At 59.7% G+C, this 17,636-nt stretch overlaps 1 protein-coding gene across 2 annotated transcripts; it reads right to left on the minus strand.

The window, feature by feature from the left end:
- Positions 1–913: 913 nt before the first annotated feature.
- On the minus strand, positions 914–17,219 carry TRPM2 (transient receptor potential cation channel subfamily M member 2). Of its 2 annotated transcripts, XM_059822350.1 has the most exons (32): positions 17,025–17,219; positions 16,597–16,682; positions 16,309–16,477; positions 15,654–15,834; positions 15,108–15,274; positions 14,501–14,681; positions 13,906–13,967; positions 13,476–13,676; positions 12,998–13,100; positions 12,636–12,757; positions 10,927–11,277; positions 10,321–10,458; positions 9,499–9,628; positions 9,052–9,197; positions 8,781–8,893; positions 8,463–8,676; positions 7,776–7,894; positions 7,339–7,471; positions 7,025–7,196; positions 6,375–6,558; positions 5,912–6,093; positions 5,628–5,760; positions 5,422–5,509; positions 4,681–4,768; positions 4,101–4,252; positions 3,474–3,550; positions 3,281–3,382; positions 2,860–2,946; positions 2,569–2,674; positions 1,925–2,026; positions 1,315–1,431; positions 914–1,039 (listed from the first exon to the last, which is right to left on the minus strand). In XM_059822350.1, exons 1-32 carry the CDS (start codon positions 17,217–17,219, stop codon positions 914–916), a joined length of 4,527 nt encoding a protein of 1,508 aa, XP_059678333.1. The 2 variants fall into 2 exon arrangements, with proteins under 2 accessions (XP_059678333.1, XP_059678334.1); XM_059822351.1 differs by lacking the exons at positions 3,281–3,382; positions 3,474–3,550; positions 4,101–4,252; ... (21 more) ...; positions 16,597–16,682; positions 17,025–17,219 and having other exon boundaries at positions 4,677–4,693.
- Positions 17,220–17,636: the final 417 nt, after the last annotated feature.

A 17,636-nucleotide genomic window follows, 5' to 3' on the forward strand; every position in this document is an offset into this window, starting at 1 on the left:
GATGCCTGGGATGGACACGCCGATGTCCTCTCTCCCGTTCCTACCTGCCCACGGGACCACAGAGCACGGATCACCTGGGTCCCAGCAAGCTGCCCCTTTCCGTCCACGTGCACAAGGGGATGGGAGCAGGCAGGTGACATTTAGCTGGCGACTTGACTCAGGCAGAGGGAAGGAATTCAGCTACAAGATGGTGCTCAGCGTACACGCGCAGGATCACCTAACAGTACGGGACGTGGCGGGTGGACCTGTGCGGAGCTATGAAACCATAAGCCGAGAGCTGCTCACACCTTCCGAAGTGCTGGATCGCAGCTCAGGACCATGTTGTTGGGTCTGAGGCAACTGGAGATGTGGGGACAGCTGCCACAGGAGCGACTTGCAGGGCAGGCAGGAGTTTTAGGTGCGAAAGAGCCCGAGCCTTCTCCAGAGCAATCCTCTGGGAGCTGTGGCAGCGGAGCTGCCAGGGCTCGGAGCAGAGCTGCGGAGCAGAGGTGCCCAGTCCTGGGTGGAGGGGTAGCTGGGGCTGGTGAGCCCCCCAGCACCCACACTGAAGCAAAGAGCGGGTGGGGGCTGAGAGAAGTAAGACCTTGCAGGACCAGCCTTGTGGCTCCGCTTGGCCCAAGCCCTGGGCTAGTGCTGTGGCTGATGTGGAAGCACCGAGAGACAAGCTGGGGCTGAGCTTGGTGGCTCAGGTGACCGGGATGCTGCGTAGGCACTGCCCAGGCACGCCCTGACCCCGGCTGCTGGGGAGGGGACAGTTTTCCTCCCAAGGACCTGCAATGTGCGTTCATGGAGGCAACCAAAGTACTAGTCTCCAGTAGCCAGCCGTGGTCTCACAGGTGAGCTGTGGTAGAGCTGCAGGTCCCAACCAGAACCTGGCCCGGGGCAGCAGGAGCCCTGGCTTGTGCTTGAGGACTCAGTAATAGGCGCCGAGGAGGGTTGAGACCTTGTGCAGGAGCTCTTTGTGGTTGGCGTGGAGGGGGATCCTCTTGTCCAGCACCTGCCAGCGGATGCACAGCTCCGGATCGCAGCCCTGGAGGAACTGGAAGGGGACCAGAGACATCACGTACGCGCTGCCGGCGAGGAGCTGCGCCAGCCGTGCTCAACCGCACCTCCGGTCCCCAGCCTCCTGCCCTTTCTTTCTGGGGCCCCGAGTGCGGTGCCATCCCACGTTCATCCCTGTGTCCTTCCTCCACTGCATGCAGCTGGAGAAGCCCACTCCCGATGAGGGCGAGATACGAGTCTGGAGATCCGTCTCCCCTGCCTCATGCCCGCTGAGAGCCAGCTCAGGGAGCTGCAGAGGCAAGAGACCCATACCGAATTCAGCCGCTTCATCTCCACGTCATTCTGGTTGTCGAAGTGCACGCTGACGGCAACCGTCTCGACCCAGGCGTTATCTGTGTTGCGGGGGTCGTCAAGGTACCCCTTGTGTATCTGTGCACGGTGAAGGAGTGTCACGTTAGCAGAGGGCACCGAGAGGCCCTGGGGGTGGTGGGGCATCGCCCCACAGCTCCTCTGCCCTGCTGGAGACCGGTGCCCTGTTCCCACCGCAGCTGGAGCCGTGGTGAGCGATCGCAGCAGGCACAGACACCGGTGTGTGCAGCCCACCCCCGGGGTCCCTGGGCTGCCTCCCAGACCCCTGTGCGGTGCGAGGCCATTCTGGCGTGTCTCCACCTCCCCCAGCCATTCCTCCCCGCTGGGAGCAGTGGCCCAGGGGTGATGCGCCCTGCCCCTGTACCCTGGGGACACCCACGTGCCCCTGTGCCACCACAACGTCCACATGTCCCTGTGCTGTGGTGATGCCCCCATGTGCCTGTACTGCCGTGACACCTGTGTGCCCCTGTACAGCGGTGACACGTGCAAGGCCCCCGTACCGCTGTAACACCCGCGTGCCCTTGTACCGCTGGGTCACCTGCGTGCCCCCCACCTCAGTGCCTTGTTTCAGCAAGTTCTGGAACTGGGGCCAGAACTCCCGGCGCAGGATCCACTTGAGCTTCAGTGGCAGCGTCTCGCCCGGCTCCAGTGACCCCTGCGCCAAAGCAGATGTCAGCCCTGGGGCCTGCCATCAGCCCAGCCTCCCTCACTGCCACCCGCCTGGCCATGGGGCAGTTGCCACCACTGCAGAAGATGCCACAAGCTCTGGTGGGGGGAGCAAGCAGCGGTGGTGCCTCCCTCCCTCCCTCTCCAGCCAGAAATCCTCAGCTGCGCCCAAGCACGTGTCTGAGTTTGCCGGATTCAACGTCTGGACCTCTCTGTCAAATGACACTATGCCAACAGCTTATGTCACCAAGGACATGTGAGAACTGAAAATGTGGAGGAGGAGGAGGAAGAAGCAGGAGACAGGGGGTCAGGGTGGGTGGGCGTATGTAACCCCACCGCTGCTCCCCCAGCACTCTTGGCAGCACAGCCCTGCACTTGGACGCTCTGCAGGAGGGGCAGAGGTACCTCCTCGGACAAGGCTGTGACACCCATCTGTGTTTCTCCCTTTTCCGCGGGGCATCCGGCCATCGGGCTGGGCCAGCCCCGTCTCCTCAGACCCTTCTGCGTCAGCTGGTTTCCACCAGCTCTTACCCCGGGCAGAGCCCAAACGTCCGACAGTGGGTACTGGGCTACTAGGACTTCCAGCATCTTCTTCAGGCTCTTCCTTATAATGGACCCATCCAAATTCCTCCTCCAGCTGTGAAAGAGGCCCCTGTTATGCTGCAGCTGGACTCAGCTCCCCCCTGCCCAGCAGCGGTTGAATGGGCAGTGGTGGGTTTTGCCAGGTCCCAGTCTTTCTGAGATGGCTTTGTCCCCCTTTTCCATTCCACCTCCCCAGCCCCGTCCTGGAGCAAGGAGACTTCTGGGTCCCCATGCACTCACCGGGTCACAACGGGGTGCAGGGCATGGTTGGGCCCAAAGCAGTGCAGCCTCCCACGGCCTCGCAGCCCCGTCCTGCCCATGGGGTTCCTGGCAGGGAGAGACCGAGCGGGCTGGGACAGTGCCAGGGTCTCTGCGCACCCTGTCATGCTGATCAAAGCCCTATACCACTTCCCCAAATTTCTCACCACTGCACCTTTTCTGGGGTTGTGGGTTTTTTTGGGAGGGCACAGCCCTGAGGACGATGCATGCCATTATCCTTGACCCATGCCATTATCCTTGCCCCACCATTAGCCGTAGAGAAGCGGGGAGGGGATGGATGCACCCAGCCCACCCTGGATTCTCCGTCTCCCTGGCGCTTTGCCTACGGCCGGGCACCCCAGCTCCCACCGAGCCTGTCTGCCCCCACGGCGGATGCACTCACAGCGGCAGCCCATCCTGCACAGCGTAGAGGCCGTGGAAGCTCTGCCGGTCGATCAGCCCATCCATGGTGTTGTAGTTGATCTTCAGGAGAGACTCCAAGGAGCTGGGGGCGGGAGGCAGCCCGGCAGGGAGGGCTGGCTGTGCCACCCAGGGGAAGGGGCAGAGGAACGGGGAGCCACGGAGGGGGGACTCACGGGCTGAACGGGTCCTGCACAGCCATGTCCTTGTGGTCGGCCGAGTAGGCGGGAGGGTCGTAGAGTGGGAAGTCCACCTGCAGAGCACATGGCCATGTCAGTCCGCCCTTGCATCCCTGCTCTGGCAGCAGGCAGGGACTGGGACCCCTGGGGACAGTTTCTGCTCCAGTCCCTTCCTCTGCCCAGCTCATGGCATCATTCCCCAAAGGCACGTAGGGCTCCGGGCCCAGCTCGGGGGGTGAACTCAGGGTCTCGGCTGGAGGGTTGGTGCCTCTCACTGATGCCCCTGTGGAAGCCAGTGCCGGATCCTGCCCCTGCCCCTGAGCCAGCCCTGATTCAGGAAATGCGGAGGTGGACGTTTTTCCCCTCTGTCTCCCAAGCGAGCATCCCCAGGCATCCCTAGCACTGCAGATCCCAGCAGGAATGATGCCCATTCATGTCTCCTTGTCCCTGGGAGGGCCTCGGAGCAGCTGCTCCCAGGAAGCCACTTTTCCCAGGGCTGGGAAAGACAGGAGCTCCCAAGTGTGACATGGGTGTGACGATGGGTCTGTTCTTCTTCCCACCGCCGTCGGGATCTGCCCCAGGGCCCCCACTCCCAGCCCCAGTGCCCAGGGTCACAGCTCCTACCTCCCAGGGCACCTTCTCATCCGGCACAGGGAAGCGGAGGGTGTGAGACCCTGGGTACAGGAGGTTTCGGGCAAGCACATGGTACAGGGGCTGGCTCTCCTTGGGTTTCCCATCCAGGTCAACCTCCTTCATCTCCGAGGCTTTGCTGGAGCCTGCGAGGCAGACACAGACAGCAAGGCCCCGCAAAGCGGGGTGCTGAGTCCGGTGCTGCGGACTGTGGCTCTGCTGAGGGGGCTGGATGGGTCTCTCCATGGGGATGCTGATGTCCCCTGGGGGCCTGGCCCCTGGCATCCCTTCCAGCAGGCCCCGGAGGAACGTCCCCAGGGATGCTGCAGTGGAAAGCCTCAGCCACGGGCTCCGGAGAGGGCTCTGGAGTGGGGGGTGGGAATGGCTGTAGGAAGGGCTGGACGGCCTCGCAGAGCCCCCAAACCTCCCTGGGCCAAAGGAACCTCTGCCTCTGCCTTGTTGCTTAACCGAGGGGTACGAGGGGCTGCTCAGCCCTGGTCTGCAGCCCCGCGGGTGCCAGTGCGGGGCTCCGGATTTCCCTGGTGCTGCTGGGGTGGAGACGGGCTCCGCTTACCCACGGGCGGCATGTCCTCGCCTGAGCCGAAGCCGTTGCCCTGCAGCGCCTGCATTATCCACCTCAGGGCCTGGGCACTCTGATGCACCTGTGTGGGACAGGAGAGGGTCACCGTTCCGCACCCCAGCTGCCCCCCGGGCTCCCTTGCTCGAAGACCGCAGGGTACAGCCCTGGCAGGAGACACTGCTGCCCTTGGCTCCTGGCTGCTCGTCCCCCAGGGCAGCAGCGATCCTTGCTGTGCCCTGATGCTCAACTTGGAAAACCACCTCCAGGGAAATGTTTTTTTCAAAGGAGGTGGAAATGAAAGTGGAAAATAGCAGCCGTGCTGCGGCTGTCTCAGAGAGGAGATGCCAGGGCCCAGTCCGACCCCCCAGGCACCCCACTGCTCGTGCAGGGTGTGGAATGGCTTCACAGGGAGGGGACGGAGAGTCCCCCATCTCCAGAAGGTCTGGAGGGTCCTCTTGGGCCAAGGAGAAGAGCTGGGTCGGATCTAACTGCTTGGATGGCCAGTGGAGGCAGGGGCTCATCCCACCACTCCCCACCTTCATCCTGTCCACTTTGGAGTCAAACAGAACATTTCCCATAAAACTTTTCCTCTCGGATGCTATTATTTTCGCAAGGAAACCCAACCTGTTTCAAGGGGGGTTGATTCAGAGGGGCTTTCTCTTGTGCTCTGGTTCAGTTGAGTCAGCCCCTGGAAAATCCCACCTTTCTCAGGTAGTTGCTCAGCTTTTGCCTCACCTGGTCTTCCAAAGAGACCAGTCTCTGCTCCACCAGCCCTGTCCTCTTCACCCTGTCCAAGTCCAGCAGCTCTGCCAGTGCGTCAACCCTGGAGGGACAGCGCAGAGAGGAACCCCCTCAGCAGCCACCCCTGCACTAATCCCAACTCTTCCCTGCCCAGGACACTGGAGGACAGAAGGATGTCCCTGTCTCAGGAGTGCCGGTACCTCTGTGCAATGTCTCGGATCTTCTGCTCCGTGTTCTGCTTCTCCTGGCACTGCTGGTGCTGCAGATAGTTCTCCTTCAGGTACATCTCCCAAGAGAGGAGGGCAGCTTCTTCGTTCTTCTCCAGCTTCTCTTCTGCCAGGGGAAAGGGACGGCAGTGCTGTCAGATCCCTTGGGCATCCCAAACCCCGGTACCGCAGCCCAGACGCCAAGCCTTGTGCCTCGGTGCATGGTGCCATGCCCCGGGGAGGGGGCAAAGGGCAGGAGGGGAGATGCTGGTCCTCACTGAGCTGTTTGTGGCGCGCGGCTGGCCTGCGGAGCAAGCCTCGCCGGACCAGGATCTGCAGGTGGTTGAGGAGGATGAAGGGCGGAGGCGCAGGCGGGCGGCCGTGGTACTCCTCAATCAGGTCATGTCGCTGGAACTTCCAGATCTGGTCTGTGTGCTCCTGGACCTGCTGGAAGGTGTAGCTGGGGCAGAGCCCAGGCGTCAGCCGTGCCGTGGGGATGAGGGGGCACATCGTGTCTGTATGGTGCCCCGGCTCCTACCCATCTCCCTGATCAGCCCTGGCCTGCAGCCGCTACTTCCACCATATCTATAACTCCCCCCAAAGTGCGCCTGTGCTCTGGTCAGCATGCGCCCCAGGACCCTCCTTGCGCTTCCTCGGTGTGCGGTGCCCTGGCCACGGCCAAGCCTGCAAGCAAAGCCAGCTCAACTGGCTGTCAGGACTGCGGAGCCGGGTCAAACTCACTTGAACATGGCGATGAGGAGGTTGAGGAGGAGGATGTTGGTGAAGAGCAGGTACAGGCACAGTAAGATGACTGTCAGCCACTCTGGGAAGATGGGTTTCTTGTTGTCCTCATTCGTCTCTGGGCACTTGGGCTTGTAGGGGTCGGTCCCATTAGGGCTGCACTGGTCGATGTTGAAGTTGACCCCTGCAAGAGAGCACGGCGTGACTCCACTGCAGCCAAACCTCGTGGTGCCTCAGGGAGCACGTTGTGCTCTCTGGAAGCGGCCGGCATCAAGGGAGCTTAGCACCGGGCAGGGAGTTGACCTCGATCTGCATCATCCCAGGTGCTCCGCTCACTGCCACCAGCTTGGCAGTTGTGGCACCGAGCGGCGTCGACTCACGCTCCTGCGCTCTTGACCACTTGGGCAGGTGCAGTCCCTGGGTTTGCATCGGTGGCAACCCTCCCAACCTGCCGGAGCAGGGCTCCATCCCCACGCCCTGTCATTGCTCCCTCCCGGCCTTACGTTGTGCTTGGAGAGGAGCCCTGTGCAGGACTTCCACGGGCCAACACGGCAGGAGCTAGGCAGACTGCGGCATGAGCTTGGTACCCCTCAGCCTTGTCGCAGCCACCCTGCTCGTGCCACGCGCTGTCACAGGCCGGTGTCCCTTACCGTCGATGTATGAGGGAATCTGCCCAAAGATGGTCAGGTAGGAGTGGTAGACCACGCCACGGAAAAGCCACTCCACGCGTTCCTCGTTGTGGATCAGGATGGCCTGCTTGGCAACCCCGAAGGACACCACCCACACTGCTAGCAGGAAGAGGAAGAAGAAGACATCCTTCATCTGCAAAGACAGCGGGGAAGCAAAATTGTGTCCTGGAGCGAACCCCACTCCAGGGTAGGATAACACAGGTGGCACATCCATCCCACGCAGGCATCCGGCTGCTCTAGCTGATCCCCCTGGCAGGATGGAGGGGAGCTCTCACCATGCGCTTCACAATGATGATCTTGGGCCCCAGCGTTTTACTGACTGTGAAAATGTGCATCAGACGCAGGCAGAAAATGGTAAAAGCCAGCGACAGTATGATGCGCCCGGGATATAAAGTTGATGGGATCAGCCTGGGCACAGAAGAGAGGAAAGGAAACATCTCAGTGCCACCAGCGTGGGGTTTTTCCTGCAGTATCAGTGAGCTTCCCCCGAGCGCTGGATGACAGCTGCGGCATGAAAAAACATCTCTCCTAAAAGCAGCTGAAAGCAGAAGCAAAGCGGTCAGAATTATTCACATGACCACAAAAATCTTCACTGGCCTTTGGAAGAAGAAATTGCAATGAAGAAAACCCCACACAATTCTCACGCTAGTTTTGTAGCCTACAGCCGTGGCTTGAGCCTGCGCACTGCCAGGCGAGTGCCTCTGCAACTCACCTGCAAGTCAGCCCTGTGATAAAGACTAGGATGGCGCAGATATCCAACTTATTCCAGAAGTCCTTGATGTACAGGGAAGCCATTTTCACAATCCCAAACCCATCTGGATCATACAGCAGCTGTTGGGAAGAGAAGAGGGGTTGGTATTTCAGTGAAAGCCTTGTAAAACACACGCGTGCCTTGTAGAGGGGAGGGATGGCACGGAGCTGCTGGCCATCGCTGGACCCTCTTGCTTACCTGAGGTTAACCTGAGCCTACGGGGTTTTCTATAGGGGCATGGAAGGAGCATGAGGAGAGATACCTGAGACATAAGGCTCTTTAGCCTGGTGAAGAAAGGCACTGAGGTGTTGAAGCAAAAGCTGGAAAAAATGTCAAGCAAAGCCTGGAAACGCTTCTGGGAATAAATGCCCAAGGAAGGAGGTGGTCCCTCCATCTCCTGACATTTTCAGCTCCAAACAGCATGTCTTTCTGCAAGTACCCGGGGCCAGGCTGGACGCTGCCAAGATGATTCTGCGGCCTCAGAGATGGGGGAATCTGGCAGTCCCTTGTGCCGGGACCTCTCCGAATGGGTGGTGACGTGAGAAGCAGGATGGGAACATGAGCTACACAGGACCTTGCAGGAGCACCCAGAGGGGTGTCTCTCCCTCCTCTCACCTCCTCCCAGCCTCTGCCCTGCCTGCCCCGTACCTGGCGGGTCTCCTCGCACACCAGGGAGAAGAGCCAGAAGTAGATGAGGTACTCCCGCCAGGACGGCAGTGGCTGGAAGTCAACCATCAGGACGTAGGCGAAGAGCAGAAGGAAGGTGAAGTAGGAGAGGATGTTCATGTGGAAGATGACGACAGGCGCCGTGAAGAAGGCTCGGAGGCGCGTCAGGCAGCCCACGGGCTGCAGCCTCTTCTCCCTGTGGGGAGCAGGGGTGGAAGCGGCGCACGGCTGCCCAGGGAAATGCCACAGCACTTCGCCCAGCCAGCCTTGGTGCACGCATGCCCCAGCTGCACGAAGTACCTGAAGGTGATGAGGCTGGTGTAGAGGAGTGGGAAGAACAGCATGCACGCGATCACCCGCCAAAGCCCATTGTCCACGCACATCTTCCCCCACCAGACTTTGGTTAGAAAGGCCTGTGAGGAGGGAGGAAGAGGAGCACTGGTTACAGAAGCATCCCCCCATCAGAGCAGGGCTGCAGGGCAGAGCCCCACCGCTGCCAACAAGGAACCCTGGATCTGGGGCAGGGGACACTTGGGCACTTCCCCTCCAAGCACCACTGCTGGGAACCTACCTGGACACCCCCGTGGGACACAAAATTCATGTTCTTGGCCTCCAGCGCCAACTGCAGACAGGTCGTCTTCCCCCACGCCTCAGAGACACGGGTGAGGAGCTTCTGGGCTCTCTCTTCGTCCTTGCGGTAGCAGTCTGTGAACACGCCTGGCCAGGCAGGGACCGGGGAGACAAGGCTGAGCTCTGGGGCCAGCGCGGTGCTCAGGAAGGCACCCACGGAGTCACCCTTTGCAGCAGGATCTGGACATTGCACCACGCGGTGGCACCCTCTGCGGTCCCACCACCACCCGGGCACAGCCCTCGCAGCACCACGACCCCGACCGTGACGAGGGGACCCCCATTTGGCACCACCCACCCCACCCATCACCCCCAGACACCTCCTGGGCAAAGCCAGCCAGCCCTGCAGGGTGTGAGAGCAGTTCTGGGTTGCTGGTCCCCTCCCGCTCACCGATGGCCTTGTGCTCGTACTGCTCGGCCAGCGCCAGCATGTCATCGGTGGTGTCGGTGTCTTCCTCCTCCTTGGCGAGCTCCTTCAGGATTTTGCTGCAGGCCAGCGCGGCCGCCATGCAGTCCTGGCTCTAGAGCAGAAGAGGCCAGAGAGAACACGGGGTCCTGCGCACTATCCCGCAAGTCCTGGCGGTCCTGCCAAGCCCTCCATGGCTCCCAGGGGAGGGAAGGAGGGTGTCCCAAGCAGACTGCTGCTCAGGATGGACGGCTTGCCACGACAAGGGCTGAGCTGTGCTCGCCTCTGGGTGCAGGGGCAGAAGGTAACCCGCTGCCACGGGGAATCCGGGGACGCCCCTGCTCTCCTAGCGAGAAGCCTTGGGTGACGGGATGGTGTGACTCCACGGCAGGCTCACCATGCCGCCAGCCACACTTCCTCTTGCCCTGGGGATGCTGTTTATGGGTGGAAGCCTTCTCCACCCCAGGTGCCGTGCCCCCGCGTCCCGCCTGCGGTGCGCTGAGCCCTCTCTCAGCCTTTGCAAGGAAGAGCACACCTCTGGCCCAGCACATCACCTCTGCCCACAGCGTACATTTTAGTTGGGAGGAGAGGGATCTGGCGTCATGGTATGTGCCTGGGGATGAACAGCAAGTGTCTGCAGGCTCACTGGCTGGCTCCCATTTGGCTGGGGGTCAGGCTCGGGCACTGCCATGGGCCAGCTATCCTGCTGTCCCAAATTGCAGCAGGGGCAATCTTTCCTCTTGGGGCCGGGAGGTTTGGCTCCACTTGAGCCTCTCAGCTGGGACAGACAGCTCTGGGCTGTGATACCTGGGCCCAGATGATTTCTGCCAGCTCCTTGCGGTTCTGGACCACAGCCCAGATAAGCAGGTCGCGGACCGGGTCCATGGTGAAGGCGACTCGGCCGGCAGAGCGCTTGTAGAGGGACCGGAGGCTTGACCCCTGAACCTGCAAGGCGTGTGATGGTCAGACCCGTTCCCCTGCCAAGAGGCTGCAGAAAGCAGACAGCCCCTCAGCACAAAGCCCCCCACCCGAACCCTGGGTGCCTGCCTCCAACACCCGTGGAAGGGCCTTTGCTGCAGATAGCAGGGTGGCCAGGACTGGACTCATCCTGGAAATGCCACTTTTTCTAGGGCCAGGATCATGTGGGGATATGCCCATCCTGCCCAGTGCACGCACCCCACTGGGTCCTGCCCACCAGAGTCACGCAGCCACGTGGCGCTGCTGGCGTAGGAGGGTTGGAGTAGCACCTTGAACGCGGGGCAGATGATTTGGACACGGCTTCAAGGGACTTTAAGTGGGATTCTTGAGCAGGCAAGAGGACAGAGACCCAGCTGCAACCCCCAGGACAGTTTCTTGGGCCAGCGTCCCCCTCCCTAACGCAACCCTGCCACCACGTAACCTGGAGATGCGTACATTCAGCTTGATGTGCGGGACGGGGATGGAGAGCCGGGGCCGCTCTGTGTGCTTGGGCTTGGGGTAGAGAGGCTGTGTGGAGCAGCCCAGGAGCTCCCGCAGCACCTGGGAGACGTGGTGCAGTTGGATTCTTGGCGTTTTGGAGCCAGCTGTGTGCTCTCTCTCCTCCAACAGGACTTTCTGCAGCTTGCTGTGGAACAGGCAGGATGGTGCCATATTGTCGTAGAGGTAAACCAGGGTGTCCCAGGTGACAAACTCCTTGAGACGCACTCCCTGCTCCAGGAAGAGCTTCACAAACTCCGGCTTGTTGGAGATCAGGGCGGCTGCCATCACGGGGTGGAGATCTGTGGGCTGGCAGGCCAGAGGCAGAGGTGAGGGGCTCCATGGCCCCAGAGCAGGACCCCACCATGCTCTTCACTCAGATGGGCGATAGATTTTATCCCTGAGCACACAAGTGGTTTCTGGGTGTGAGAGAGCATCTGGGAGGTACTGGGACTTGTGGGACACCTCCGAGAGACACACTTCTGGGTTAGTATGCCCTCTCCTCTGGCAGCGAAGACCCCTGCTCTGTCGGCTGCTGGGTGGAGGGATGGGGTAGGGTAGAGAGTAGACCCTCTTTCCCCAGCTCCCTGCACCGTACAAATGAACAGGACCTCACAGGCTTGTTCTCTGTGCACAACTCTTCAGCTGAAAGATCATGGTGGTGCCAGCTGGATCTCGGCCATCGGGAGACTGGCTGCTCCCGATGGTCACCCAGTTCAGCCTTTGTGGGGTTTTCCTTTCCAAGGCAACCTTTACATGTGCTCAGTAGTGAAAACAAAGCCTGTGGGTAATGGGGTACATGTCTGTCCTGGCAGTAAGGTACCTGCTGACCTTCTGCCAGCTCAGCTTTCCATTCCAGCCACATTGGTCCAGGGCTGCCGCACCTTATAACAGCCCTGGCCTGCGTCAGCTAATCTGAGAGCGTGCCTCGTCCTCCCTTCCCAACAAAGGTGTAGAACTCGCTCGGGCTCTGTGTTTTCACACCATCAAATATTTCCTCCCCGGGATCCTGGTTGCCAACAGCCCTTCCCAGTCCCACGAAAGGTATGCGAGCTGGAGGAATCCGAAGTGTCGAACGAGATAGGAAAATCCCTTCCAAGTCCCACAGCCCCAGCAGAAAGGTCAGAGAACACTGCTCAGCTTCGACTTCTCAACAGCTGGATCAGGCGTGGGACGGCAGAGCTGGCTTGTGCTGCTCCCTGCCCTACTCTGTAGTATAGTTTGAGCAGGGAAAAGCCAGGCTGGGTGAGACGAGTTTAGAGACAAGTTGCCATTTGACAACGTGGCTTGAGCAGTGACCACAGGGCAGAGCTGGCAAGAGATATTTTTGGCTCTAGATTGGTGGATTGTCTTTAAAAGACACTGGTTTTGAACAAAATACCAATCAATCACCTTTGTAAACAATTACAAGCCAAATAGGACCTTTACAAGCAAGGAATGGCAGGGTGTGCTCACCTCTGCTTTGGGTGTTTGAGTGCGCTTTTGAAAGACAGGACAGATTAAGAGCCCTTGGCAACGTGGTGGGAGTTTAGGGTCTAAGAGAAATGCCCTCAAAAACTCTCCCGAGGCACAGCCGAGGTGAACAGTGCCCTCAATATCCACAGTCTTCAAGTGGAACCTGACAAGCTGTAAGCCTGACCAGACAAGCAGCACAGGTACTCCCTTACCTTCCACTCGTGGTCGTCCGTGAAGATCTCACTCCTAGCAATGTCCACCCTGTTCCAGGCCACAGCTAGCTTCAGCTGGTAGTCCCAGTTCTCACGACCAAAGTGGTCCTGGTTTCGGGATGCTGTATGCAAAGTGCATGTGTTAGAACAGAGGATCATTTATGAGGCAAGAAGATACCACTTGGAAGCTCTCTTGGAGGCTTGGCCCTTTGGAAGAAAAAACTCTCCCCAATCAGCTCAGCATCACAAGGTTTGGGGACCCCTTTGGTGACCCCATAAATCAAGCGGCTGCAGGAGGTGACTTGCGACCCCCATCCCGTTCCTCTCGCCCCCATCCTCCCGAGCAGCTCCCCACCCCTCACCTTTGAACAGGGCCTGGAGGATGGCCACATCCACGTCCTGCTGGCCATATTTGCCCTCCCTGAAAATGGTCAGGAGCTGCCGGCTCCGCACTATGTCTTGGATCTACAAGGAGAGTCGTGGGCAAGCAATCAGCAGCAGCATCTCCTCCCTGCCACTTCCTGCAGCCCCCTGTTCTGTGTGGGCCAATTCCTTGCTCCCCTTGGGTTCCCTGCAGACCCCCTGTGCTGTATCTCCCAGTCCGACTGGGGTTGGTCCCAAATGGTACGTCTCTGCCCGAAGGGAGCAGGCGGTGGAAGAGCAGAGCTTGAGCCCTTGGGGTGCCCAGCAGGACAATGGCTGGGGGGAGATGGAGGGTCGGTGGAAGATGAGCCTTAAACTTCACGCTGGGAGCTTTGCTGCTCATGGGCAAGGACCCCTGGGGAACCCTTTGATCTGCACAAGCTCAGCAAGAGGAGCTGTCTGATGCAAGAGGCTCACCTTCTTGGTCCACTCCACCAGCTTGCCCTCAGTGAAGAGCTCATAGGTGTCGTGGAAGAACATGCTCAGCTTCTTCTGGATCAAGGCAATAGTTATCTTGGGCACAGGCAAACTGGCCACCTGGGCGATGACATCGGCCACACGCCCAGACCCTTCCACAATCACACAGGGGGTCCCGTTGGTGATGGCGTTGTAGATGGTCTGCAACAGAGCGGGGAGGCTGGTCCTAATCCCACCCAGAGGCCAGCAGACCCTGTCCGAGCCCGAGACCCACACTGCTGCTCTGCAGCATTCCCGTCCGGCTGCATTTCAGCTAGCGTGGCACCACGTTTGCACCGACACCGCAGAGCAGGACCCCAGGCAAGGAGCCGCTCCCTCCCACCCCCCCACCCCTCAGCTCTGCTGGGAGCGGGCAGGAGCAGTTCCTTACGTCGAGTGTCCCGGGGCCTCCCTCCAACACCACGCACACGATGGGGATCTTGATGGCGACGCCTGTGGGGAAGCAGAGCCCAGGGTCACCTCCTTGTGGGGCAGCCCCCTCCCCATGCAGCTGAACGCAGTCCCCTCTGAGCGGTGGGGTGTGAAAGGCAAGGTGGGAGCACTGCCCCTGACATGCCAGGCTCCAGGAGAGGGGAGATGATCTCCTGGCAGTCATGCTGCTGGACCACGTGTGTGCATGGGTTAGAAGAGAAGATCATTTGCACAGCGAGAAGATGCCACCTGGAAGCCCCCTTGGAGGCTTGGTCCTTTGGGAGAAATGACTCTCCCTGATCAGCTCAGCATCACAAGGTCTGGGGACCCCTTTGGTGACCCCTTAAGTGAAGCAGCTGGCAGAGAAAGGCTCCTCACTGTGTCCCTGGGGAACCAGGTTCCACGTTTATCACGACAATCCTCTCAAACCCCTTGCCTGGGAAGCCACAGCCTCCCCTCTCCCTGGAGGCCAGGATGGGCACCCCTTACCGGTGGATGGCCCATCCCACCTTGTGCTCTCCTGTGCCTCAGGCCTGGCTCTGTGTCATCATTACCTCCTTTCACCTTGGTCTGCTCCGAAATGAACTTCTCCAGTCTGGTCCTCAGGGGGATCTCCACCCCGTACCTCCCGTGGGTCCCATCGTCCACCAGGATGAAGTGGGAGTGGTTGCTGTCCAGGCATGACAGGCTGCCTTGGTTCTCCTCATCCAGCACGTACTCAGCTGGAAAGCCACCCTGTAAGGTGCAGGAGGAAAGACTTTGGGAAAAGCCTGGCAGGGCTGCAGAGGAGCACTAGATGCCCAAAGCAACGAGCATGTGGGACAGGAACAAGCCAGCACACGGGGACGGCCGTCCCTGCACCTTCTGCAGTCATCTCAGCCTTGCCCCACGCTCCTCTGCCTCTGCTCCACCTGCCCTCACACTCAAAGGGTCCTCCCAGGAGAAGCGCGGCACCTACGCAAGACACTGGGTAGGGTAGAGGGGTTTCTCAGCAGACATCAGCCCGGGACCATCACTCCTTCTAGTGTGACCGGGTTTTACCAGGGCTGCCAGCCGCAGGCACGTCTTGAAGCACCCGTTCCCACCACGGTCCTCAGCAGGACTTCGCCGGCAGTCCAGGCATAGGCAAAGCAAACGCATCTCCAGCTCTGCCCGGCTCACCATGGGGCAGACGAGGCTCTCCCGGTTGTACACGGTCCCCCAGGTGGCTATGCCGATGGTGACAATCTCGCTCTCCTTGTGGCCGCAGCTCAGGATGAAGTCTCGCACTGCCTCTCCCACCTGTTTCATCACACCAGCGTGGGACCCCCCTGTGATGATCCAGGCCCCTGGGGGGTCAGAGACGGGCTTGAGAAGGGAGAGGCTCTCCTCACAGCAATCTCCTAGCCATCCCCCGATATGGCTGCAGGAACACTTGGTCCTCGGAGATGCTCCATCCCCCAGAAGATGCCTTCCCTGCCCACTACATCAAACCCTGGCAACACGGGAGATGCTGTCTTCAGCACAGTGTTGCATCTCTCAGTCCAGCTCCCTATGAGCCTGTTTGCACCAACTGAGCAAGAACAGTCCATCCCTGGTGGTGGTGGTCCAGACAGGGACCTACAGGCCTCCTGGGCCAGCTCGGCATCTCCCCAGCAGCCCAACTCACCGAACCTGGCACGGCCCCTCTCCCATTGCAATCGCGGGGAGAGCCTCTGCATCTCTTACCAGTGGTCTGGGCCACTTTGACTAGTCCTTGCCGGAAGATGTTCTTCAGCCTTGGCTTCATGATGAAGTTTTTGGCTCCCCCGGTGACTGAGATGAGCAGGTTGGGAGCATCGAGGCCCCAGTGCTGTGTCATGAGGTGGTAGATGACCCGTGGAGGGGTATCCGAGGAGACGCGCACATACTGAAAAAAAGGGAGCATACACATGTTTTGGGTAAAAACAAGAGGGTCAGGGTAACAGGGCACCTCCAACACAATTTCTCCTGTCCCAGCGAAGAACCAGGGGCTTCCTATGCCATTTCCCAGCAGAGTCCTGTTGCTGCTGCCCCAGGTCTTTGTGCATGACCCCGTTCCCGCTTGCTTCCCTGCGACCGAGCATTCCCAAGACAACCCTAAGGCTGAGGACAGGGAACAGCCACTCCTTGAAGTCTGGGCCTCACAGTCCCATGGTTTCAGAAAGGGACTAGGTACAGGGCTGGGAGAGAGGAGGCATCCTGTCCCACCCCACTTCCTCTGCTTGGGTCAGCGTTGCCTTTGGGGCATTTCCACGCTTTCCTAACCTCCTCTGATTCAGGAGGGAGATACCTGCATTTCACCTGCCATGGCAAGACCTGAACACTGGCTCCCTGTGCACCACAGATGGGAAAATCAGATCACCTTCCCCATCTTCTGTCCCAGGCCGGTGAAGTGGATATCACCGAAGGCATCTGTTGGCATTTCCTGGATGTGCTTGCTGGGGTCCCATTCCTTCCCCAGGAAGATGGGAGGTTTGGCAGCATCTTCCAGGTGCTGTTCCCTGAGATAGCCACACTCGCACACAATCCTCCTGAAACACACACCACCAACTTTGCCATAAACGATCTAAACCCAATTTTCTGGTGCTGTAGCTTTGTCACCAAACACCCCTTCTGCCTTCCTGGCAGAATGAAGGACTGTCTGACTTACCCAGAATCTGATGTCTGGGAACTTTCAACAAAGTAGGTGCACTCTTTCTTCCGGATGTTTTCAGGAATCCACGAGATGAGATTTTCCTGAGGGAGCAGGAAAAGCAGCAAGGGGTCAGGGATTCTGCAAAGGGCCAGAAGTTATGCCAGGGGCCAGACACCCTGGTGCCTGAAGCATATCTGGGTGCTTCTTTTGATGTGAAGGAAGAAAGCTCCATCGCTACCTGCAAGGACAAAGGCAGGTGTACTGCAAGGAGAGGAGATATAAGTGATGGACACGTACCTCATATATTTGGGGTTTTTCTGTCTGTCCCTAAAACTAAAGTCATCTTTATTAACGCTCCCGTTAATGAGTCACCGGATAACTCATTAACGCTCTTCCATCGTGTGTGGCCAACCGCCCCCTCTTCCAGCACCTCCTGAACTTGCCTTTTCATTGCTGCCGGTGGGGAAATGTGCCTTCCGCCTGCTCTTCGAGACACTGCTGCTGCTCTGCTGGAGGTTGGGGACCACCTCGAAGTCGCTCATCTTCCTGGGGTGCGTGGCGGGGTCGTCTCCTCTCTCGGGGCACACCTTGTTCAGTTCAGAGGGGAGCACCTTGGTGCGCCGGCCACGCACGGCCATGGCTGCTGTGTCTTGCCCCGCTTGCCCTCTTCTCTCCTGTTCCTAGGCTGGGAGGTCCTGAACACCTCCATCCTAAATGCAGCAGAAAAGAAGGATACTCATGGACTTAAAGCACTGGGGTGTCCTGTCCATCATTCCCTGGGTCAAGAGATGTCTACCTGCCGGACCCTCACCACGGTCCTGGCGCAGGGGCCGCATGGGTGGTCAACCAGCCTCGGCACGCGCCGTGCTGCCCCAGGCAGCCTGGCAGCCTCCAAAAATCGACCCCGCCACGCTCTGCCCGCCGGCACAGCTGCTGGCCTGCCTGCTCTGCTGCCTGGACATCCACCAGCCCGCAACTCTCCTCGCTTGCTCTCCCGCTGCAGGCAGCGGGGATATTTCTGGCAGCGGGAAGAGCAGAAACCAGGTCTCTTGCGC

Source organism: Gavia stellata, chromosome 11 (genome assembly GCF_030936135.1).
Source record: "Gavia stellata isolate bGavSte3 chromosome 11, bGavSte3.hap2, whole genome shotgun sequence".
NCBI classification, from domain to species: Eukaryota; Metazoa; Chordata; class Aves; order Gaviiformes; family Gaviidae; genus Gavia; species Gavia stellata.